The sequence below is a fragment of the Anomaloglossus baeobatrachus genome, chromosome 4, assembly GCF_048569485.1.
Source record: "Anomaloglossus baeobatrachus isolate aAnoBae1 chromosome 4, aAnoBae1.hap1, whole genome shotgun sequence".
Taxonomy (NCBI): Eukaryota; Metazoa; Chordata; class Amphibia; order Anura; family Aromobatidae; genus Anomaloglossus; species Anomaloglossus baeobatrachus.
Window position 1 is genome coordinate 627,749,638 of NC_134356.1, and position 24,855 is coordinate 627,774,492.

General features: G+C 42.4%; 1 protein-coding gene across 1 annotated transcript in view; it reads left to right on the forward strand.

Moving 5' to 3' along the window:
- Window positions 1–21,398, forward strand: part of LOC142302710 (CD209 antigen-like protein 2) — a 33,739-nt gene extending 12,341 nt beyond the window's left edge. The window contains exons 7-8 of the mRNA XM_075343827.1: window positions 14,333–14,445; window positions 21,030–21,398. Coding sequence (XP_075199942.1) covers window positions 14,333–14,445; window positions 21,030–21,165 — 249 coding nt within the window. The 3' untranslated portion in view covers window positions 21,166–21,398. The remainder of the gene's footprint in view (window positions 1–14,332; window positions 14,446–21,029) is intronic.
- Window positions 21,399–24,855: the final 3,457 nt, after the last annotated feature.

The following is a 24,855-nucleotide window of genomic DNA, read 5'->3' on the forward strand; positions in this document are numbered from 1 at the left end:
CCTCCTCCATTTGAACACTGGAGAACGTTCAACAAAGGTGACAGTCCATATAAAACTTTAAAACTTGCAGGTTCCGGTCCCTTTAGCATTGGGCACCTCCTGGACACACTCTTGCAAAGTGTCCTGGTAAACCACATCGACGGCGAATAGGCACTACTTCCTTGGTATCAACTGAGATCTCCTCATCCAAAGTGGACTCTGCTTCCATCTCCATGATCTCCAATGCCATCAGTGCCTGTGACGACAGTATCATCCTACGGCCGTTTCCTCCAAAACGTGGCACCCATGCAGCTTCTGGGGTACTGGAACCTGAATCGCCTTCTTCCACCTCCTCTGGTTCTGAGTCCACGGTAACCGGGTCAATCTGGTCAGAAGCCGCGGACTGGTCATCTCTTTCAGGGGTTGCGGAATCCGCTGCCGGTGTTGCAGGCAGCGTCTCAGGATCAACCATGGCAGGGGGCGGAGGTGACGGCGGACGAGTGCTTGCCGTGGGAGGGGGCGGCCCGGATCCCACAGCCGCATCAGCCGGATTAGTCAAATCAACTGGGACTGGGTGACCGCTTACCCGCTCCTCGCGTGGGGTTTTGTTCTCACGAGTCTGCACCACCGCTGCCGCTCTCTGCATTTCCCTCCAGTGGCTCAAGGAGTGTCCGGACCCAGGGGTCGTGCAGCCACCCAGATAAAGGGGGGGGGTATTTACAGGGGATTGTGATGCCACCTGTGGTGTGTGGTAAGGTGGAGTACCACCGCGGCAGTTGGGGAAGTACCCAGTGGCGAAGAAGTGGGCAGACTGGTGTTTAACCCCTCCATGGGTAGGGGGGATGCCCAGAGACTTGGTGATGGTGACAGGGATGTGCCGTTGGGGAGGTAAGGGTCACTTGCGTACTCACTCAGTCCAATAACGCTGACACCGACAACTTAGTAAACCAAAGTTCTGGACACCGCTGCCGCTGAGGGGAGCTCATTTGGGTCCCGTTTCTGCTGGTGTTGCGTGTTGATCTGTGACCTTTTCCTTGGCACCTTGTTCTCTTAGTTGGCCCCTATAGCTTGAAACTAAATCGGGTCCCGCTCCCCAGTGTGGCTAACTGAGGGAGCTTGCTCTCAGGGTTCACGCTTGGCATTTCCTGGACCGTTTTAGTGGAAAGTCCTATCCTCCTCGTTGCGCTAGTACCCCAATTTTGGAGCGGGTGGAGAGCGGATCTTGAAGGTTCCATTCTCGTCGGGTGAATTCTCAGGTTGCCTGAAGCTACTCCCTGACCTAGGGTCCACGTACCCCGTCGTACCCTGGCCCCAGCCCAGTGATGGTACAAGGCCGCCGGCTGTCCTCCACGACAATGCCGTGCCCCTTGTCACGATCCCCTGCGACCGGGGGTCCAGCTCCTACCAGGCCCAGACCAACGTCTGCTACCTAGTACTTCCACGGAGCCCAGCTCCTGACCTCCTCTCTCCTCGGGAGCTACTTCTGTTCTCTCCTGACACTCCTGACCCCCCCTTAACCAACCCCCCAAGTGGGCGACCCTATTCCACTCAGGCCGTCCACTGGTGTGTCTGGTGGGTGTGGTGCAGAGTGTTCCTAGGATTTTGATTAGCTGGTTTTGGCAACACCATTGGTTAGTGACCCTTAACCAAGGAGGAGATGGATATTGCACAGAAGGGCAGATTGCACAATACCCTGTGACGACCTGATAGGCCAGGGCATAACACTATTACTATTAACCCATCACTTAGAAGCCACTTATCTTCTAAACCCATTACTACACTTTAAATTACTCCTAGACATCCATAGGTCACAAAGACCCCCTTCATAGCTCCTCTTTTTAACCCCTTTAGACCCATAAACTCATCATTCTTTTCCACTGCTGAAGAATAAAATCCATAAAATGTACCATTAGAATAAAAAGAATGTAAATCCAGCGCAATCACATAAATTTTAAAAAAGTTATCTTCTTTATTGTTGGTTTTCCATAAAATCCAAGCAGGTACATGCAGCATAAAAGTATAGATGTGCCCAGGTCAGAGCGACGCGTTTCAACAAACTGTCTTAATCATGGTCTGAACCAAGACTGACCAAATCCTTCCTTAAGAAGGCAATCCACTCAAAGTTAATTGCTCACCTGTGAGGTTAACTATAAGGGGGTTGATACAAAGAGGTATACATACATAATTAAAAACACATATACAAATATATAGAATACCATATTTAAACATTGTGAATAATATTAGGAATCATGGTAATTATATCCCAGGTAGAGGGAGATGACACCTTATCAATTTTATAAATATAGACATCATAATTCATTTTTTATTTTCCAATTTTCTAGATGTCAAATTTCATCACAAAAGGTTCCATAGTGAAGAGTAGTCCAGAAATTAGTTTAATAAGATAGATCAATAATGCAAAATCAAATCCTGTCTACTGTTTAAGCCATGGGGATATCTACTTTCCAGGGTGAAGATCCAGAAGGTTTCTCGGTTGAGAAGTTTCCTTCTGTGATCTCCACCCCGCAGCGGTTTTGTTACATTTTCTATCCCCATGACTTCCATGCTATTTAAATTGCCTCCATGTATATCGCTGAAATGCTTTGAAACCGCAGATGCGGCTAATGCATTCGGATTCCCAGCATCTAAAATATGTCTCCTGATTCTCACCTTTAAAGGGCCACTTGTACATCCTATATATTGAGTAACACACAAAGTACAAACTATTGAATACACTACATACTCTGTGTTACAATTAATATAGTTTTTAATCGAATATTCTTTTTTATTGTGGCTTGAAGTAAAGTTTTTATCATTTTTAACAGATCTACAAGTTTTGCATCGGTTCGCACCGCATTTATAAAAGCCATCCGCATTCAACCAAGTTTTCTTTAACCTGTTAGTACCCTCTCCCAAGTACAGACTTGGTGAAAGCAGATTAGCCAATGTAGGCGCTTTTTTTGCAATGCAGTGTGCACCGTTACTTAAAATTCTTTTCAGTTTCAGGTCCTCATTTAGAACTGGTAAATATTTCTTTATTATTTCAGCGATTTTATTATATTGCAGGCTATAGTTAGTGGTAAAAACTAAATTTCTATTATTAATATTCTTACTTTTATTTTTATTTTTATCAGCAAACAGGAGTCTATTACAATCAGTTTCCCCCATTATAGATTTTGCTCTATTTAGAGACCAAGCTGGATAACCCCTCTAACAATCTTTCACATGTCATTTTTTCATGTTTTTTTATAATCCTCAATGTCCGTACAATTACGTTTAATGCGAGTAAGTTCACCTACTGGGATGTTTTTTATGGTGTGTGGCATATGGCAGGAGGAGGCTTTTAGAATGGAATTTGTCGCAGTGGATTTCCTAAATGGTGTAATATTAACTTTATCATTTTTTATTTTCAAGGATATATCCAAAAAATTAATATCCCTAGGATTTGAATATGATGTAAATTTGAGATTAAAATCATTAGGAGGAAGATATGCTTTATAATGAAGAAAATCCTTTTTGTAAAAATCTATTATGGTATGGGAGATACCTGGACGACCTTTTGATCGTCTGGGTAGGCTCAGATGCTGAGATTGCAGATTTCATATGTTATATTAACAATAATGATTTTAATCTCAAATTTACATCATATTCAAATCCTAGGGATATTAATTTTTTGGATATATCCTTGAAAATAAAAAATGATAAAGTTAATATTACACCATTTAGGAAATCCACTGCGACAAACTCCATTCTAAAAGCCTCCTCCTGCCATATGCCACACACCATAAAAAACATCCCAGTAGGTGAACTTACTCGCATTAAACGTAATTGTACGGACATTGAGGATTATAAAAAAACATGAAAAAATGACATGTGAAAGATTGTCATATAGGGGTTATCCAGCTTGGTCTCTAAATAGAGCGAAATCTATAATGGGGGAAACTGATCGTAATAGACTCCTGTTTGCTGATAAAAATGAAAATAAAAATAAAAGTAAGAATATTAATAATAGAAATTTAGTTTTTACCACTAACTATAGCCTGCAATATAATAAAATCGCTGAAATAATAAAGAAATATTTACCAGTTCTAAATGAGGACCTGAAACTGAAAAGAATTTTAAGCAACGGTGCACACTGCATTGCAAAAAAAGCGCCTACATTGGCTAATCTGCTTTCACCAAGTCTGTACTTGGGAGAGGGTACTAACAGGTTAAAGAAAACTTGGTTGAATGCGGATGGCTTTTATAAATGCGGTGCGAACCGATGCAAAACTTGTAGATCTGTTAAAAATGATAAAAACTTTACTTCAAGCCACAATAAAAAAGAATATTCGATTAAAAACTATATTAATTGTAACACAGAGTATGTAGTGTATTCAATAGTTTGTACTTTGTGTGTTACTCAATATATAGGATGTACAAGTGGCCCTTTCAAGGTGAGAATCAGGAGACATATTTTAGATGCTGGGAATCCGAATGCATTAGCCGCATCTGCGGTTTCAAAGCATTTCAGCGATATACATGGAGGCAATTTAAATAGCATGGAAGTCATGGGGATAGAAAAGGTAATAAAACCGCTGCGGGGTGGAGATCACAGAAGGAAACTTCTCAACCGAGAAACCTTCTGGATCTTCACCCTGGAAAGTAGATATCCCCATGGCTTAAACAGTAGACAGGATTTGATTTTGCATTATTGATCTATCTTATTAAACTAATTTCTGGACTACTCTTCACTATGGAACCTTTTGTGATGAAATTTGACATCTAGAAAATTGGAAAATAAAAAATGAATTATGATGTCTATATTTATAAAATTGATAAGGTGTCATCTCCCTCTACCTGGGATATAATTACCATGATTCCTAATATTATTCACAATGTTTAAATATGGTATTCTATATATTTGTATATGTGTTTTTAATTATGTATGTATACCTCTTTGTATCAACCCCCTTATAGTTAACCTCACAGGTGAGCAATTAACTTTGAGTGGATTGCCTTCTTAAGGAAGGATTTGGTCAGTCTTGGTTCAGACCATGATTAACCCTTTCACGACCGGCCGATTTTTCGCTTTCCGTTTTTTTTTTCGCCATTCTTTTTCTGAGAGACGTAACTTTTTTATTTTTCAGTCAATATGGTCATGTGAGGGCTCATTTTTTGCGGAACGAGCTGTACTTTTAAATGAAACCATCAGTTTTACCATATTGTGTACTAGAAAATGGCAAAAAAATTCCAAATGCTGAAAAATTGCAAAAAAAGTGCGATAGCACTATGGTTTTTGAGATATTTTATTCACTGTGTTCACTATATGGTAAAACTGATGTGTGGGTGTGATGCCTCAGGTCAGTGCGAGTTCGTAGACACCAAACATGTATAGGTTTACTTTTATATAAAGGGTTAAAAAAAATCGGAAGTTTGTGGCGCACGTTTTCCGCCATATTCCGTGACCCGTAGCGTTCTCATTTTTCGGGATCTTAGGCTCAATGACGGCTTATTTTTTGCGTCTCGAGCTGACGTTTTTAACGGTACCATTTTTGCGCAGATGCTACGTTTTGATCGCCTCTTATTGCATTTTGCGCAAAAGTTGTGGCGACAAAAAAAGTCGTTTTGGCGTTTGGAATTTTTTTGCCGCTACGCCGTTTACTGATCAGATTAATTGATTTTATATTTTGATAGATCGGGCGTTTCTGAACGCGGCGATACCAAATGTGTGTATATTTTTTATTTTTTTAACCCTTTAATTTTCAATGGGGCGAATGGGGGGTGATTTGAACTTTTAGGTTTTTTTGTTTTTTTTTAATTTTTTAAAACTTATTTTTTTACTTTTTTTTATTTTACTAGTCCCCCTAGGGGGCTATTGCGATCAGCATTCCGATCGCTCTGCAGTATCTGCTGATCACAGCTGGAAGGCTGTAAACAGCAGATACGCTGTCTTTCTCTTTTGCTGTGCCCCGGGCACAGCGAAAGTGAAACCAATTCATGTGTAGTACAGGAGTCATCACATGACCCTGTGCTACCATGACAACTATCGGGAGTCACGTGATCGCGTCACGTGACTTCCGGTTTCGGCGGTAAGTAAAACTTTACCGCGATCGCGCTTATAATGGCGCTGTCATGTATTGACAGCGCCATATAAGGGGTTAATCGGCACGAGCAGATAACGATTCTGCTCGTGCCTAGCAGGCACACATCTCAGCTGTGAAAATCAGCTGAGATGTGTGCCGATCGCGGCATGCTGCCGCCGGAGGACCGCGGGCAGTAAGATTATGTCATTTAGGACGTAATTTTACGGCCCGCGGTCGTTAAGGGGTTAAGACAGTTTGTTGAAACGCGTCGCTCTGACCTGGGCACATCTATACTTTTATGCTGCATGTACCTGCTTGGATTTTATGGAAAACCAACAATAAAGAAGATAACTTTTTTAAAATTTGTGATTGCGCTAGATTTACATTCTATTTCTACTTGGTGACTTCTGACCATCCGTGCGCTGATCATCCTCCACAGGATTACTATAGGTTTGCAGCAAGCTTGGTGAGCTGATAATATATATTTTGATTAGAATAAAAAGGGGATTATTGGGTAATTTCTGTACATATGGAATCAAATAGTAAGATGGTAAGGGGGAGCGGGGATAAACAATGTGCTCATGGGCACTTTGTATAGTGAAAGGAGGAAAAGATGTAGCTCTTTATAACTAAAGCGTGCTTTACACACTGCGATATCGATCCCGATATCGCTAGTGTGGGTATCCGCCCCCATCTGTTGCGCGACACTGGCAAATCGCTGCCCGTGCCGCACAACATCGCCCAGACCCGTCACACATACTTACCTGCCCGGCGACGTCGCTGTGACCGGCGAACTGCCTCCTTTTTAAGGAAGCGGTCCGTGCGGCGTCACAGCGACGTCACTGAGCGGCCGCCCAATAGCAGCGGAGGGGCGGAGCTGAGCGGAACGTAACATCCCGCCCACCTCCTTCCTTCCGCATAGCGGCCGGAAGGCAGGTAAGGAGAGCTTCCTCGTTCCTGCGGTGTCACACGGAGCGATGTGTGCTGCCGCAGGAACGAGGAACAACCTCGTTACTGCTGCAGTAACTATTTTTGAGAATGGACCCCCATGTCACCGATGAGCGATTTTGCACGTTTTTGCAACGATGCAAAATCGCTCATCTGTGTCACACACAACGGCATCGCTAATGCGGTCGGATATGCGTCACCAATTCCGTGACCCCAACGAGTTCGCATTAGCGATGTCGTAGCATGTAAAGCCCCCTTTAGTCTCAAATGTCACAATTTCTAGAAAATTCCTTTCATTGAGGGATTTGCTGTTGGATGTGTAAACTCTTTCTCAAACGGGTAGGAGTGTAAAATATGGGCCAGTATGAAAATTGTAAAACACTAATTTTGTTTTTTATTAAATAACATGATGTGAAAAAAAATTGGCAAAAATATTTTAAAAAATAAATGAAACATAAATTAGTCACAAATAGTAGAGACTTACAGTATATTGTTATTTTGAGGAATTGTTGGATTGTCCTTGGTAAGAGTATTAGCATAGCTTTGCTGGGGTGCCAAAATAATTTTCCACTTTTTTTCTGTGTTGTGCCTACCATTGTACATGAGATTACCAAATCAGATATCAAAATAAATGGAAGCTGATCTGCAGTACCGCAGAATGCCCACTAGACAGTGTTAGGCATTTGTGACGTTCCAGCTCCATACAATCTTTACATCAAACTCTTGCTGCAGTTATTTTCATCTGAGCGGTGGGGGTATAGAGTGTCGGACAACCATCGATTTTATATTGATGACAGATCCAGTTATTTTTAATGCCTCTGCTCATATTGGGGTATCTGTATGTCCTGCGCTGGGGTCTATATGTGTAAAACGAGCTCAAGAGCTGAGCTCCCTCGAAATATGTCTCTAACAGGAGAAGCTTGAGCTGAACTACAATCACTGCTGTTAACCATTTAGATGCCATTGTAAAACTTATCCAACAGCATTTAAATTAACATTACTGACTCCCATAGGCCAAAGGCCCCCATCCCTGTCATCTTAGCAATCCTGTAAAGCTCAGACTCAGATACCTTACATACAAAGGCAAAACTCCAGCTGACACCTATCAGTAATTATGAAGCAATTCTGCCACTTAGTGAAACATAATATCAGCTGGTTGAGTTGATGGCCTATAAAAGGTGTCTCATTACCAAGATGCCACACAAGAAACATCTCATGATGGGTAAAACAAGTGAGCTGTCTCAAGTCCTTTGCAACCTTTTTGTTGCAAAATATACTAATGGCATTGGTTACAGAAGAATTTCTAAACTACTGAAAGTCCCAGTGATCACTATTGGGGTTATAACCTGTAAGTAGAAAGAGCACCATTTCACCATAAACCAGCAACTACCAGGTACTCTTTGCAAGATTTCAGACAGGAGTGAAAATAATTCAGAAGAGTTGTCCAAGAGGACCACCTGTGGTGAGCTACAGAAAGACCTGGAATCAGCAAGTACAATTGTTTAAAAAAAATAAAACCAATAAGCAATGTATTCAATCTCCATGGCCTGTATGCATGCTCATCCTGCAAGAATCCATTGCTGAGCAAAAGCATGTTCAAATGCATTTAAAGTTTTCTCAACAACATTTAGTCAAGTCTGTGAAATACTGGGAGAATATAGTCAGGTAAGATGAGATCAAATTGAACTCTCTGGATGCCATAATACACACCATGCTTGGGGGCCAAAAGGCGCTACCTATCACCCTAAAAACACCATACCTACAGTGAAGTTTGGAGGTGGGGATATCATTGATATCATTGTGTGCGGCTGTTTTTCAGCATACAGCACTGACAAACTTCATATAATTGAAGGAAAGATGAATAGACAAATGCCCCAAGACAGTCTTGATAAAAATCTTCTGCCATCTACCAGGATGATGAAGATGAATCGAATGTGGAAATTTCAGCAAGACACCAACACACAGCCAAGGAAACTCTCAATTGGGTTCAGAGAAAGAAAATACAGCTGCTAGAATGGCTGAGCCGATCACCTAACCTGAAGCAAGTAGAAAATTTATGGAAGGAACTAAAGCTCAGAGTTCATAGAAGGAGCCCACAGAACTTTCAGGATTTGAGGGTTTGTGTGGAAGTGTGGCGCCCCTGACTGTCAGGTGCCATAGGGTACTGCATCCAACCATGGATTCCTGGAAGACCAGTGCTGGTAAACACCACAAGACACACACAAAACCCAGCTCTTTTTCCCCAGACTGAGTAACAGGCTAGAGATGCACCTGACGGGTGGTCACCTATAGGCTGGGACACATCCAATCCACTAGTCAGAAACCTGGGAAGAGGAGGGGCTAGTCAGTGAAGTGGATGGACAAAGGACATCTAGTTAGTTAGTAAAAAGACACACAGTTAGTCAGAAGTTGACGTGCTGACGGTAAAATGTGCAGTGACCTACTGAGTAAAAAGAAGTACGGTTGCCAGGGAGAGTACGGTGAAGTACTCACTGGACCGAGTACCGATGGAGTACAGTTCCCTAGTTCAGGAGGATCCTTTAGGCTCGCCTGATAATAATCTGCCCAGTGAGGTGACCATCAAGGACCTCACCAACGTTAGTGTCTGGAGAACAGCAGCAGAGAAGGAACCTGGGAACGGGGACAGAGGTCCAACCCAAGAGATGTCCAAGTTGCCTGCCGTACTGGCCAAGACGGAGACAACAGGAGGGGACCCCAAAAAATGCTCCAAGCCACGGGGACCCACCGACTACTACTACAGGGTGCATGGAGGTAAAGCTCACCAGTTCACTACATCGGCACTGGAACAAAGCGAATACCGGATTGGTAAAGACCAGCACAAACCGGGTGGCAGCAACTCCAAACCAGTGAGTAAAGCACATTTTAACCTGCAGCACCTGTGTTGTGCGAGTTCTTCCTACACGTCTGCACCCATATACTACAACCACCATCATCCTCCCCTGGGGCCTAGCTCTACTTGCGGAGAGCCATTATACCTAAGCTGCCCAATACCACCAGCCCAAGCAGTGAGAGACTTTGCAGCGGTGGCTTTCCCTATATAGCCGCATATCGCAAGTGGTGTCACGAAAAACTATTTTTATTTTATTATTTTTCCCTTGTACAAATTCCCCTTTTAAGCAGCCCCCAGGGTCACGGAATCGGGAAACGGCCACCCAGTGAACTGTCCCAGTAAATAGACTGCCCGGGACCGAGTACCCCAAACCCCTGGGGTGCGTCAGCTTCATTGGCCAAAATCACACCTGAGCAATGCATGCGACTAGTTTCTCCATACATTAGGCATTTTGAATCTTCATCACCAACAAAGGCTTATGTACGAAGTATTAAATAAGCTTGTTCAATACGTTTTTCCTGTGCCATTTCTCATTATTGCACATAATTTACCTTAATTTATGGACATCTATAGTTTCATTTCTTCACTTCTTTGCCTGTGTGGATTGGATGGGTTGCTACCAATATCTGGTGGGAAATTCATGTCAATGGCACCCTTAGCAATATATTTATTTAATTATGACTGTATGTCTGTGTCTGTCTCTGTCCCGGTCTGCCCCTGTCTGTCCCTGTCTGTTCCAGTCTCTGTCAGTCTCTCTATCTCGGTGTCTGTCCCTTTCCCCATCTGTCTCTTTCCCCATCTGTCTCTTTCCCCTTCTTTTTCCTTTTCTCTGTCTCTTTACCTGTCTTTTTCCTTGTCTCTGTCTCTTTCCCTGTCTTTGTCTCTTTCCCTGTCTTGATCTCTTTCTCTGTCTTTTTCCCTGTCTGTCTCTGTCTGTCTCTCTGTCTCTTTGTCTGTCTCTTTCCTTGTCTGTCTGTCTCTCTGTGTCTTTCCCAGTCTGCCTGTCTCTTTCCCTGTCTGTCTGTGTCTGTCTGTCTCTGTCTCTTTGACTGTCTGTCTCTCTCTGTCTCTTTCCCTGTCTGCATGTTTCTTTCCCTGTCTATCTCTGTCTGTGTCTTTGACTGTCTGTCTCTCTTTCTCTGTCTCTTTTCCTGTCTGTCTCTATCTGTATCCCCACTGATATCTTATTACCTCACACATAATCTTCTTATACTAACAATTTATTTTGTTCCCATAGCAACCAACTACAGCTGCTATTAATAAGCTAACACTCACAGCTCCATTGACTTTAATGGAGGCAGGTTTTTTGGAGAGTAAGTGTAAAGCGTGGGGTTAAAGTTTCCCTTCAAAACATAGTCTATGACATTCCCTAAGTCACATGGGATGTCTGTGCAAAATTTTGTGATTGTAAATGCGACTGTACAGATTCCTTTAGTGGACATACATATATACATACAGTTAGGTCCAGAAATATTTGGACAGTGACACAATTTTCGCGAGTTGGGCTCTGCATGCCATCACATTGGATTTGAAATGAAACCTCTACAACAGAATTCAAGTGCAGATTGTAACGTTTAATTTGAAGGTTTGAACAAAAATATCTGATAGAAATTGTAGGAATTGTACACATTTCTTTACAAACACTCCACATTTTAGGAGATCAAAAGTAATTGGACAAATAAACCAAACCCAAACAAAATATTTTTATTTTCAATATTTTGTTGCGAATCCTTTGGAGGCAATCTCTGCCTTAAGTCTGGAACCCATGGACATCACCAAACGTGTGCTTTCCTCCTTCTTAATGCTTTGCCAGGCCTTTACAGCCGCAGCCTTCAGGTCTTGCTTGTTTGTGGGTCTTTCCGTCTTAAGTCTGGATTTGAGCAAGTGAAATGCATGCTCAATTGGGTTAAGATCTGGTGATTGACTTGGCCATTGCAGAATGTTTCACTTTTTTGCACTCATGAACTCCTGGGTAGCTTTGGCTGTATGCTTGGGGTCATTGTCCATCTGTACTATGAAGCGCCGTCCGATCAACTTTGCGGCATTTGGCTGAATCTGGGCTGAAAGTATATCCCGGTACACTTCAGAATTCATCCGGCTACTCTTGTCTGCTGTTATGTCATCAATAAACACAAGTGACCCAGTGCCATTGAAAGCCATGCATGCCCATGCCATCATGTTGCCTCCACCATGTTTTACAGAGGATGTGGTGTGCCTTGGATCATGTGCCGTTCCCTTTCTTCTCCAAACTTTTTTCTTCCCATCATTCTGGTACAGGTTGATCTTTGTCTCATCTGTCCATAGAATACTTTTCCAGAACTGAGCTGGCTTCATGAGGTGTTTTTCAGCAAATTTAACTCTGGCCTGCCTATTTTTGGAGATTGATGAATGGTTTGCATCTAGATGTGAACCCTTTGTATTTACTTTCATGGAGTCTTCTCTTTACTGTTGACTTAGAGACAGATACACCTACTTCACTGAGAGTGTTCTGGACTTCAGTTGATGTTGTGAACGGGTTCTTCTTCACCAAAGAAAGTATGCGGCGATCATCCACCACTGTTGTCATCCGTGGACGCCCAGGCCTTTTTGAGTTCCCAAGCTCACCAGTCAATTCCTTTTTTCTCAGAATGTACCCGACTGTTGATTTTGCTACTCCAAGCATGTCTGCTATCTCTATGATGGATTTTTTCTTTTTTTTCAGCCTCAGGATGTTCTGCTTCACCTCAATTGAGAGTTCCTTAGACCGCATGTTGTCTGGTCACAGCAACAGCTTCCAAATGCAAAACCACACACCTGTAATCAACCCCAGACCTTTTAACTACTTCATTGATTACAGGTTAACGAGGGAGACGCCTTCAGAGTTAATTGCAGCCCTTAGAGTCCCTTGTCCAATTACTTTTGGTCCCTTGAAAAAGAGGAGGCTATGCATTACAGAGCTATGATTCCTAAACCCTTTCTCCGATTTGGATGTGAAAACTCTCATATTGCAGCTGGGAGTGTGCACTTTCATCCCATATTATATATATAGTTGTATTTCTGAACATGTTTTTGTAAACAGCTAAAATAACAAAACTTGTGTCACTGTCCAAATATTTCTGGACCTAACTGTACATACACACACATACAATCAGCTTTATATATATTATATACACAGTATATACGATTTAAATTAAAAAACTAAACAATTTCTTATCTCCATATTTGTACTGAGCTAATGTATCATGTTTGCAAGGTCTTAATTTTTACTACACAATAAATATCTAATATATAAAGCTGAATGTGTGTGTGTATATGTGTGTGTGTATGTCCGGGATTGGCATCTGCACCGTCGCAGCTACAGCCACAAAATTTTGCACACTCACACGTCTGGACCCCGAGAGCGTCATAGGCTATGTTTCGAGGGGAGATTTTAACCCCACGCTTTACAGTTATTCGCCAAAAAACCTGCCTCTATTAAAGCGAATGTAGCTGGGAGCCACAGTGCAGCCAGAACTTCAGAAGAATGCGCAGCCACGCCCTTATATGGAATGTTGGCGTGTCACAATGCAGCCAGGGAAAGAGACAGACACAGACAGGGAAAGAGGCAGACACAGACAGGGTAAGAAACAGATACAAAGAGACAGACACAGACAAAGAGACAGACTGACAGGGAAAGAGACAGACAGGGAAATAGAGGGAAAGAGAGAGACAGGTTAAGAGACAGACAAAGAGACAGAGACAGATACAGGGAAACAGACAGACAGGGAAAGAGAGGGAAAGAGACACAGGGTAAGAGACAGACAAAGACAGGTAAAGAGACAGAGACAGACACAGGGAAAGAGACAGTGTGAAAGAGACAGACAGGGAAAGAGAGGGAAAGAGACAGACAGGGAAAGAGAGGGAAAGAGACAGACAGGGAAAGAGTGTGAAAGAGAGGGAAAGAGACAGACAGGGAAAGAGATATACAGGGAAAGTGACAGAGATAGATAGACAGACAGGGAAAGAGATTGAGACAGACTGAGAAAGAGACAGAGACAGTCAGAGACAGACAGACAAAGAGAGAGAGAGAGACAGAGATATATACAGAGGGGGAGACAGACAGAGACATTTTTGTTAATACATTCAATTTGTTAACAGCAGTTATTAACCCGGGCAAAGCCAGGTAGTACAGCTAGTCATATAAATAAAAATGAAAAATGAACAATAATGGAATTGAAAATTTTCACAGTTTCATCCCATTTGCAATTTTTTTTCTTTTCGTTTTATAGTACATTTTATGATAAAATAAATGGTGTCATTAAAATTTCCAACTCATTCCATAAAAAAATCAAAACCTCCTTTGGTGATGTCAACATCAGAAAAAGGGGGAAAAACGAATGCGCAAAACTGAAAAATTGCCTGGTCCGGTGGGGGTCAATAATCAAGTTAACTGGAAAAGTAGTTACTGAAAGGATGACATAAAAACCAATAACAAATTTATCTTCACAAATTTAATGACATTCGGTTGTAGGATTCTTTGAATACATTATTTGGAAGGTCCAGTGATTACTGGATAGGACTGAGACGAGATGCAAGGGATCTTCACATCTGGAAATGGATAGATGGAACAGAAGTGACCTTTACGTGAGTACAGCTACTGCATCTACCTGTCATTTCACAACTATATCAATTTTACATAAATTTCATATCTGTTTTTTATTTGATCTATCTATCCAAATATCTTATATCTATCTATTGTCACACTACGATTGGTTCAAAACTCACTGAGTGTCATGGTGGTATCTGGCGCTGTTCACACCATAGACTTTGACACTCCACACCATGGTTTCTCTGGGGCTTTTGAGTTGCACAGGCAAGCTCGGGTGTAGACCAGCTATGTGTTTATTAGTGATCAGGTTAATCTCTCCTGCCCGCTGGTTACCTCTAGGATCATGTTATGAGAAGCCTATCACAGCTTCTCATCACCTATTTAAGATAGTACAAACTGACTTCCTGTGCCGATTATAGCGTTAAGCGATACCAGTCCATGGTCTGTTTTTATCTAGTTGCTGGTGAACTACTGAGTGCTGTTTGGTGTGTTGTTGGAATTCTCTTGTCATGTGTTTATTTTCTCCCTTATTTTTATTTCCCACTTATCACGTATTGTCTAATACCTCTGTGTGTGATTGCTGTGAGTTAGACACACGGGGAAAACAAAACTCTATTTGTGTGGGTTTAGCCACTCCTGTCCCCACCCTCCCCTGGGGTGGGGAAGAGGGAGTATTAGAGCAGGGCTGGCCAGGAGCAGGGCAAGGAAGGCAGTCCAGACCTCTTCACCATCAGAAGTAACTCTGGGATAGGGGACAGCTAGGGCCCCTAGCCTGAGGGCCAGACTAGGAGCCCCGGTCCCCGGTAATATCTTATTGTTTCAGTATCTCTTGTACTTTGTATCTTTCTTTATATCTACTGTATATATCTTTCATAACCATTTGTTTTTTCTATGTATTTGTTTGCCCAGAGAGATTAAAGAGGTTGTTCACAACTTTTACATATATAGTTACATAGTTACATAGTTACTTAGGTTGAAAAAAGACCTAGGTCCATCTAGTTCAACCTTCCTCCACCAACTCTACATTTAGTCACTAAGTCATTTATAACCAACAATGTTTTGTGTACTGAGGAAATCATCCAGCCCTTTTTTAAAAGCTGTTATAGTATCAGCCATTACTACCTCTTGTGGTAGGGCATTCCACAGTCTGACTGCTCTAACTGTAAAGAACCCTTTCCTATTTAGCTGTTGGAATCGCTTTTCTTCCACTCGCAGTGAGTGCCCCCTGGTCCTTAGCACTGTCTTTGGAAGAAATAAATCATGTGCCAGTCCTTTATATTGACCACACATGTATTTATACATATAAATGAGATCTCCTCTGAGACGTCTTTTTTCTAAGCTAAACATATCTAACTTTTTCAACCTGTCATCATATGGGAGGCCTTCCATTCCTTGTAATAGTCTAGTTGCCCGCCTTTGAACTGACTCTAACTTCTGAATGTCCTTTTTAAAATGTGGAGCCCAAAACTGGATCCCGTATTCCAGATGTGGCCTTACAAGTGATTTATAGAGGGGTAACAATACGTTGGGATCACGGGATCTAATCTCTCTTTTTATACACCCTAAAATCTTGTTTGCTTTAGCAGCTGCTGCTTGACATTGAGTGCTGCTGCTCAGCTTATTTGTAATGAGAATACCCAAGTCCTTCTCCTGTTCTGTAGTCCCGAGTTTACTTCCATTTAATGTATACGCAGCTATAGGATTACTCCGTCCTAGGTGCATTACTTTACATTTATCAACATTAAATCTCATTTGCCAAGTATCTGCCCATTCTGACATCTTATCCAGATCTTTTTGTAATATTGTACTATCCAGGTCAGTTTTTAATATCCTACATAGTTTGGTGTCATCGGCAAAGACTGACACTGTACTATCAATCCCATCCACAAGGTCATTAATAAAGAGATTAAAAAGAATTGGTCCAGGCACAGATCCCTGCGGCACCCCACTGCTGACTATAGCCCATTTAGAGAATGTACCATTTATGACTACTCTTTGTTTCCTATCTTTTAGCCAATTCCTTACCCAGTTGCATATAGTTTCCCCTAGTCCTTGCTTCTGGAGCTTTAGTATAAGGCTATTATGTGGTACAGTATCAAATGCCTTTGCAAAGTCCAAATAAATCACATCAGCTGCATTACCAATATCCAGGTTTGAACTTACCCCCTCATAGAACCCCAACAGGTTGTTTAGACACGACTTATCTTTCATGAATCCATGCTGTTTGTCAGTTATCATATTATTTTCTGCAATATATTTTTGCATGTCATCCCTTAAAATGCCCTCAAAAACTTTGCATACTACTGATGTCAGGCTTACTGGACGGTAGTTGCCTGGATCTACCCTCTTACCTTTCTTAAATATCGGTACCACATCAGCAATCCTCCAATCCTGAGGCACCAACCCTGTTACAAGTGAGTCTAAAAAGATGAGATACAGCGGTCTGTCGATTACGGAGCTCAATTCCCTCAATATTCGTGGATGAATGCCATCTGGCCCTGGGGATTTGTCAATGTATAATTTACTCAGACGTAGGCGTACTTCATCTTGTGTTAAATTAATTATATCTGGTGGTGAACTTTGATTTTTCACTTGTTGAATGATCCCTGGTACAGTCAGTTACTTGGGAAATACAGATGAGAAATGCCTATTTAATATCTCAGTCTTTTGTTTGTCCTCTATAACTAACTTGTTATTATATTTTAAGGGGCCAATACTATCCTTTGTTTTCCTTTTGGCATTAATGTATTTATAAAAGATTTTGGGATTTATTTTAATGTCATTGGCGATTTTTGTTTCAGTAGCTAATTTTGCTTGTTTGATTTCTTTTTTACATTTCCTATTGATATCTTTATACTTCTGAAATGCTATTTCTGTATTCTCAGCCTTTAAGATTTTAAATGCCCTTTGTTTTTGTTTTATTATACTTTGTACAGTCTTATTTATCCATAGTGGTTTCTTTTTATTCCTGGACATTTTATTACCAGAGGGTATACGTTTTTTACAGGACTCTAGTAGTATATCCTTAAACTTACCCCATTTATGTTCGGTATCCCCAGTTATTATGACTTTGTCCCAATCTACACATTTAAGCTCTTCCCTTAATTTGTTGAAATCAGCTTTCCTAAAATTCCAGGTTTTAGCATTCCCCCTTTGAAATGTTCTATTGAATATTATGTTGAAGCTTACCATATTATGATCGCTGGTGCCCAAGTGCTCCCGGACCTGTAGATCTGAAATTGTATCCGGTCTATTTGACAGGACCAGATCTAGCAAATTATCTCCCCTGGTCGGTTCACCTACCATCTGAGAGAGGAAATGGTCTTGAATAGTAGATAAGAACTTACAGCTTTTAGCAGAACCAGAAGATTCTATGTCCCACTGTATGTCTGGATAGTTGAAATCCCCCATAATAAGAACCCGATTATTATTATTAGCTGCCTTTTCAATTTGTTCCAGCATTTCACCCTCTATTTGTTGAGGTATGTTAGGAGGCTTATAGCAAACTCCAATTAGCATTTTTCCATTATTCCCCTCCCCATGTACATTTACCCATACTGACTCTACATTGTTGCTGTTCCCCTCAATGTCATCATACAACACAGGTTTTAGGTTAGATTTAATAAATATACACACCCCACCACCTTTTTGGCCTTTCCTGTCCTTCCTAAATGTACTATAACCCTGTATGTTTGTCACCCAGTCATGGCTTTCATCCAGCCAGGTTTCCGTAATGCCCACCACATCATAATCCATGGTTGACATAAGAGTCTCCAATTCATTCATTTTGTTTGCAAGACTTCTTGCATTTGCCAGTAGACATTTAATCCTATTAACACCTTTATTACTCCTAGCCTCCCTACATTCCTTGTATGTCCCATCCCCCCCTAATCCTTCATTGACCCCTACCGTCTCACTGTCTCTATCTGCTCTATCTCTCCCCTTATTTGCTCCACTACCCTCCCTCCCCCCCGATCCTAGTTTAAAAGCTCCTCCATCCGTCTGACCATTTTCTCCCCCAGCACAGCTGCACCTTCCCCATTGAGGTGCAGCCCGTCCCTACCGTAGAGCCTGTAGCCGACTGAGAAGTCGGCCCAGTTCTCCATGAACCCGAACCCTTCCTTCCTGCACCAATTTCTAAGCCCCATATTTATCTCCCTAACCTCCCGCTGTCTTTCTAGTGACGCTCGTGGCACCGGTAGTATTTCTGAAAACACCACCTTGGAGGTCCTGGACTTCAGCTTCTCTCCTAGTTCCCTGTAATTATTTTTAAGGACCTTCCACCTGCCTCTAACTTTGTCATTAGTACCAATGTGCACCATGACCGCTGGGTTTTCCCCAGCCCCACCCAGCAATCTGTCTATCCGATCCGCAATATGCCGAACCCGAGCACCCGGCAGACAACACACTGTTCGGCATTCACGGTCTCGGCGACAGATGACCCTGTCTGTCCGCCTAATTATAGAGTCCCCTACCACCAACATCTGTCTGGGCTTTGCTGTACTCCTATTTCCCTCCTTCCTACAGCAGTTGTTTTCCTGGTTGCTAGGAGCAACGTCCTGCTGTAGTGACCCTAGTCCAGGCCCTTCATTCCTAATATCAGCCAAACAGGCATATTTACTAGGTTGTGCCAGGTCTGGACTAGGCTCCCTGACACTTTTCCCCCTACCTCTTCTTCTAACTGTTACCCAGCTACCTACCTCTGGGTCCTGATCTTCCCCACCTCCACCCTCCTCCATATCACTGGCCCAAGCCAGAGAAAGCTCAGTGAGCTCTAAACTCCTCTCCAGGTTTGCAATGCCCCTTAGTGTTGCAAGCTGCTTATTTAGATCAGTTACCTTGGCTTCCAAATACGCAACATGCTTGCATTGAGTGCAGACATAGTCACCCTCAAACGGCTGCTCAAGGCATGCATACATCTGACAAGATACACACCTGGTAGCATTGTCCATGGAGCACCTATTAAATGGGGATAAACGTTAAAGTAGTAAAACAAAGAGAAAAAAAAAACAATGGAAAACGTATAAGGATAAATTCAAACTATGTTCTTGTGTCAAACTATGTAATTGTGTTGAAACTATGCACTTATCTTAAATTCAGCACTTTACTTCAGTTCAGCACCTCGCACATTGATGGCCTCTCCTTAAGATAGGTCATTAATGTCTGGCCAGGATCTGACACCGGACATCCCCACCGATCAGCTGTTGTCGGTGTCGAAAGTGGCAGCAGGCAGCCAGAAATGCTCAGATCCAGAGCTGCCCCGTCAACTGATAGTGGCCGCGGCAGGGTACTGCACATTAGCTTCCCGTTTAAATCAATAGGAGGCAAATGTGCAGTACCCAGCCGCGACCACTATCAGTTAATGGGCAGCTCTGGAACTGAGCATTTCTGGCAGTAAGAGCAGCAGATCGAGATGTCGGACACTGGCCGATCAGACATTGATGACTTATCCCAAGGATGGCTTTTAGGTTCTTTTCACGTCCATCTATGACGTTTGAGTCAATCGGTTAGAACTAACAGAAGAGTTCAGAATCCGCGTTCTGTGCATTCCAGTTTCAAATTGAAGCAGAGGGTCCCCATTGACTTTTATGGGGTCTACCTGTTTTTAGTTTGTTGCATAGTTTTAGAACGCAAAAAGAAATCAAATCTTATATTCAGAACTAGTGATGGGCGAATAGGGAAATATTCGAGTTCAGATTAGTCTAACCGAATACCAAGTATTATTCGCTCATCAGTATTCAGAACTTTTTGCTCTATTTCAAAAATAAAAAACAAATGGAAACCAGACGAGCTAGAAATAAATGGGGCCCCTCTGCTCAGTTGGTAACTGGAATGCACAGGATGCAGATTCCAATTACCGTATTTTTCAGATTATAAGATGCACTTTTCCACCCCAAAATTTGGGAGGAAAATGAGGGGTGCGTCTTATAATCCAAATGTAGCCTACCGGGGGTGGTGTAGAATAGTTATGGGAGGTAGGGAGATGTTGCGAGCCGTAGGCGCTGTGCTATGGGCTGTGAGACAGGGGCCGCCATTCTGAAAATGGCGGCAGTGCGGGCTTCAAATAATGGTGCTTGGAGTCGCCATGTGCGCAGATGGAGCTCTCAGCTCAAGATCTCTTCTGCGCACATGCCGCCTTCAGCCCATTGATCTCCCTGCAGCGGACTTAAGGAAAATGGCACCCGGAGGTGATGCATGTGTAGATGAGATCTCAGCTTGTCAGTGACCTGAGAGCTCCTTCTGTGCACGCATCGACTCCAGGCGCCATTTCTTTGAAGCCTGCACCGCCGAGAGTTTCTGGATGCTCCTCCTGCCTCACAACGCCCACAGTGAGCATCTGAGACACCTGCTGCACGGCCCGCAGCATCGCCCTACTCCACCACCGCCTCTGCCCCTATGACCGTGCTCCACCAATGCTCCCGCCCCACCTCCAGTAAGACAACACTGAATTATAAGACGGACCCCATATTTTTTTTCCTCTAAATTTGGGGTGCATCTTATAAACCAGTGCGTCTTATAAAACGAAAAGTACGGTATCTGTTCTAAACAAAGTGTGAACAAAGGCATAAAGACAGAAAGTTTTGATTTGCGGTGATTTGTTTCTTTCATTTATTTGTAGAAACTGGGGAGTGAATGAGCCCAACAACTATTTAAATAGCGATGAGCGCTGCGGAGAAATCACATCAAGAGCCTGGAATGATAAAAACTGTGATATCGAACAGCGATATCTCTGTGAAAAAAATCGATTATGCTGAAATGTACAAATACCAAATATGTTTCTGATTGCTATAACTGATCATTATGCTCTTGTGGCTTTTTAGGAAAAGTCGGGCCCTTCCAGGGGAAATCACAGACACTTCTAAGGGCTTTTGTGAATACATGGTATTTAGAAAAATCATCATTTTTTTTACTTCCACTCATTTATTAAATAAAGAGGGCACCCCCAACTGGTAATGGGTACTGTTTAAGTTTAATGGCAGAACTATTGGAAGGAATGCATCATTATTCTACTTTTTTAATAATTAAAAAGATTGTGAAAAATATTCTTGTTTTTAATGCTTGTTTCTAATAATAATTACTTCTATAGCGCCAACACATTCCACAGCACTTTATAATTAAGTAGTGACATATACAGACAGGGCCGTCATCAGAGCATAACAACCATGACTGATGTATGGGGCCAGGTGAATAGGGGTGCCCGGCTGGGCCCGGAGTAATTAGTTAGGTTTATTGAGCACCGGGCACGACCAAGCCTCCCTCTTCCTCTTCACTGGGCCCTAGTCACAGCCTCAGCAGAGGGGCCTGGCCATGTTGCTTCGGCCAGCATACTGGCTAATTTGCATGCGAAGCGCTTCAGAGGCATCACATGCAAATCAGCCATGTGGTTGAGGTAATGTCAATGGAGGAGAGCAGGGTGCCGATGCGTCATATCGCAGCCAAGAATGCAGCAGTGTGATGAGGTCATCACTCTGCGACCTCATCACACTGCTGCAGGGAGCAGGCATTGCAGAGCTGCGGAGATGGCGAGGACGCGTCCGCCAGCGGGAAAAAGTAAGCGTTCTGTGAGCTGAAGACAGGAGCGGGACGATAGCTGGGGGGACAACCAACCCCAGTCCCTGCCTTGATTCAGCTGGAAGTGCTCCCGGAGGTGCACATCTAGCTGAAATGCATTGCGGCTCAGAGAGGATGTCCAACAACGTGGTAGCCAGGGAGAGTGAGTAAAATGTATTTTTTTTCTTTTTAAGGCAAATATACCAAGAGGGGCCAAGAAACAGAGGACATACGAATATACCAAGAAGAGGACATATATACCAGTTAAGGGAAAAAATAAACAAGGATGGGGACATATAAACCAAGAGGGACCCAGGAAGTGGAGTTTAGACATATATACCAGGAGGAGGACATATATGCTAGGAAGGGGACAAATAAACCAGGATGAGGACATATATACCAGGATGGGCCCAGGAGTGGATATATATGCCAGAAGGTGGGCATACATACCAGGAAGGGTCCAGGATTGGGACATACTGTATATACCAGGAAGAAGACATATATACCAGAAGGGGCCCAGGATTTTGATATATACCTGAAGAGCCAGTCACACCTGGATTGTGCCCTTCTAGCCCAGTTTAATAGATGCATACTGTCATGTCCAGCCTCCAGTAAGTCTGAGATGTAGCGGTCACCATGTTCATAAAAGAGCCTCGCATGTGCACTCGTATCTCATAGAAGAAAAACTCCGGTCGCTGTAGAACTATTACTATCTTCTCTATTTTCTGACAATAGATCAACTCACAGCGCAGACAAGTGCAATAGTTATGTTTGGGATGCCGCAATTTGGCACTAACTACTTAAGTGTGTTGTATTGGTGGGTGAGTCATAATCACTTTTTGCACTTTATATGATATTACATATGCATATATATACACTACAGTTCAAAAGTTTAATGTCACTTAGATATTTCCTTATTTTTTAAATTAAAACAAATTTATTTAATTAACGCTAACATTAAATTAAACAGGAAAACACTCCATACATTGTTAATGTGGTAAATGACTATTCGAGCTGCAAACGTCTGGTTTTCAATGCAATATCTACATAGGTGTATAGAGGCCCATTTACAACAACCACCACTCCAGTGTTCTATTGGTTCATTGTGTTTGCTAACGGTGTTAGAAGGCTAATGGATGTTTAGAAATCTATTGAAAACCCTTGTGCAAGTATGCTAGCACAGCTGAGAACATTTTTGCTGATTAAAGAAACTATAAAACTGACCTTCCTTTGAGCTAGTTGAGAATCTGGAGCATTGCATTTGTTGGTTCCATTAAACTCTCACAATGGCCAGAAAAAGAGAACTTTCATGTGAAACTCGACAGTCTATTCTTGTTCTTAGAAATGAAGGATATTCCATGCGAGAAATTGTCAAGAAACTGAAGAGTTCCTACAATGGTGTGTACTACTCCCTTCAGAGGAGAGCACAAACAGGCTCTAACCAGAGTAGAAAGAGAAGTGGGAGGCCGCGCTGCACAACTGAGCAACAAGACAAGTACATTAGAGTCTTTCGTTTGAGAAATCAACGCCTCACAGGTCCTCAACTGGCAGCTTCATTAAATAGTACCCGCAAAACGCCAGTGTCAACGTCTACAGTGAAGTCTACAGTAGTGTAGCTTCATAACTTGGCAAGAGGTTGGTTGCAAAAAAGTCACTATCAGCACTATTGCACTTTATTGACAATCATACATATAATACAATGTATCAGTTGATTTGTACTGTAATTGTATGCCTTAATTTATTGATGTAACATCACTATATATACAGTTAGGTCCAGAAATATTTGGACAGTGACACAATTTTCGCGAGTTGGGCTCTGCATGCCACCACATTGGATTTGAAATGAAATCTCTACAACAGAATTCAAGTGCAGATTGTAACGTTTAATTTGAAGGTTTGAACAAAAATATCTGATAGAAATTGTAGGAATTGTACACATTTCTTTACAAACACTCCACATTTTAGGAGGTCAAAAGTAATTGGACAAATAAACCAAACCCAAACAAAATATTTGTATTTTCAATATTTTGTTGCGAATCCTTTGGAGGCAATCACTGCCTTAAGTCTGGAACCCATGGACATCACCAAACGCTGGGTTTCCTCCTTCTTAATGCTTTGCCAGGCCTTTACAGCCGCAGCCTTCAGGTCTTGCTTGTTTGTGGGTCTTTGCGTCTTAAGTCTGGATTTCAGCAAGTGAAATGCATGCTCAATTGGGTTAAGATCTGGTGATTGACTTGGCCATTGCAGAATGTTCCACTTTTTTGCACTCATGAACTCCTGGGTAGCTTTGGCTGTATGCTTGGGGTCATTGTCCATCTGTACTATGAAGCGCCGTCCGATCAACTTTGCGGCATTTGGCTGAATCTGGGCTGAAAGTATATCCCGGTACACTTCAGAATTCATCCGGCTACTCTTGTCTGCTGTTATGTCATCAATAAACACAAGTGACCCAGTGCCATTGAAAGCCATGCATGCCCATGCCATCACGTTGCCTCCACCATGTTTTACAGAGGATGTGGTGTGCCTTGGATCATGTGCCGTTCCCTTTCTTCTCCAAACTTTTTTCTTCCCATCATTCTGGTACAGGTTGATCTTTGTCTCATCTGTCCATAGAATACTTTTCCAGAACTGAGCTGGCTTCATGAGGTGTTTTTCAGCAAATTTAACTCTGGCCTGTCTATTTTTGGAATTGATGAATGGTTTGCATCTAGATGTGAACCCTTTGTATTTACTTTCATGGAGTCTTCTCTTTACAGTTGACTTAGAGACAGATACACCTACTTCACTGAGAGTGTTCTGGACTTCAGTTGATGTTGTGAACGGGTTCTTCTTCAGCAAAGAAAGTATGCGGCGATCATCCACCACTGTTGTCATCCGTGGACGCCCAGGCCTTT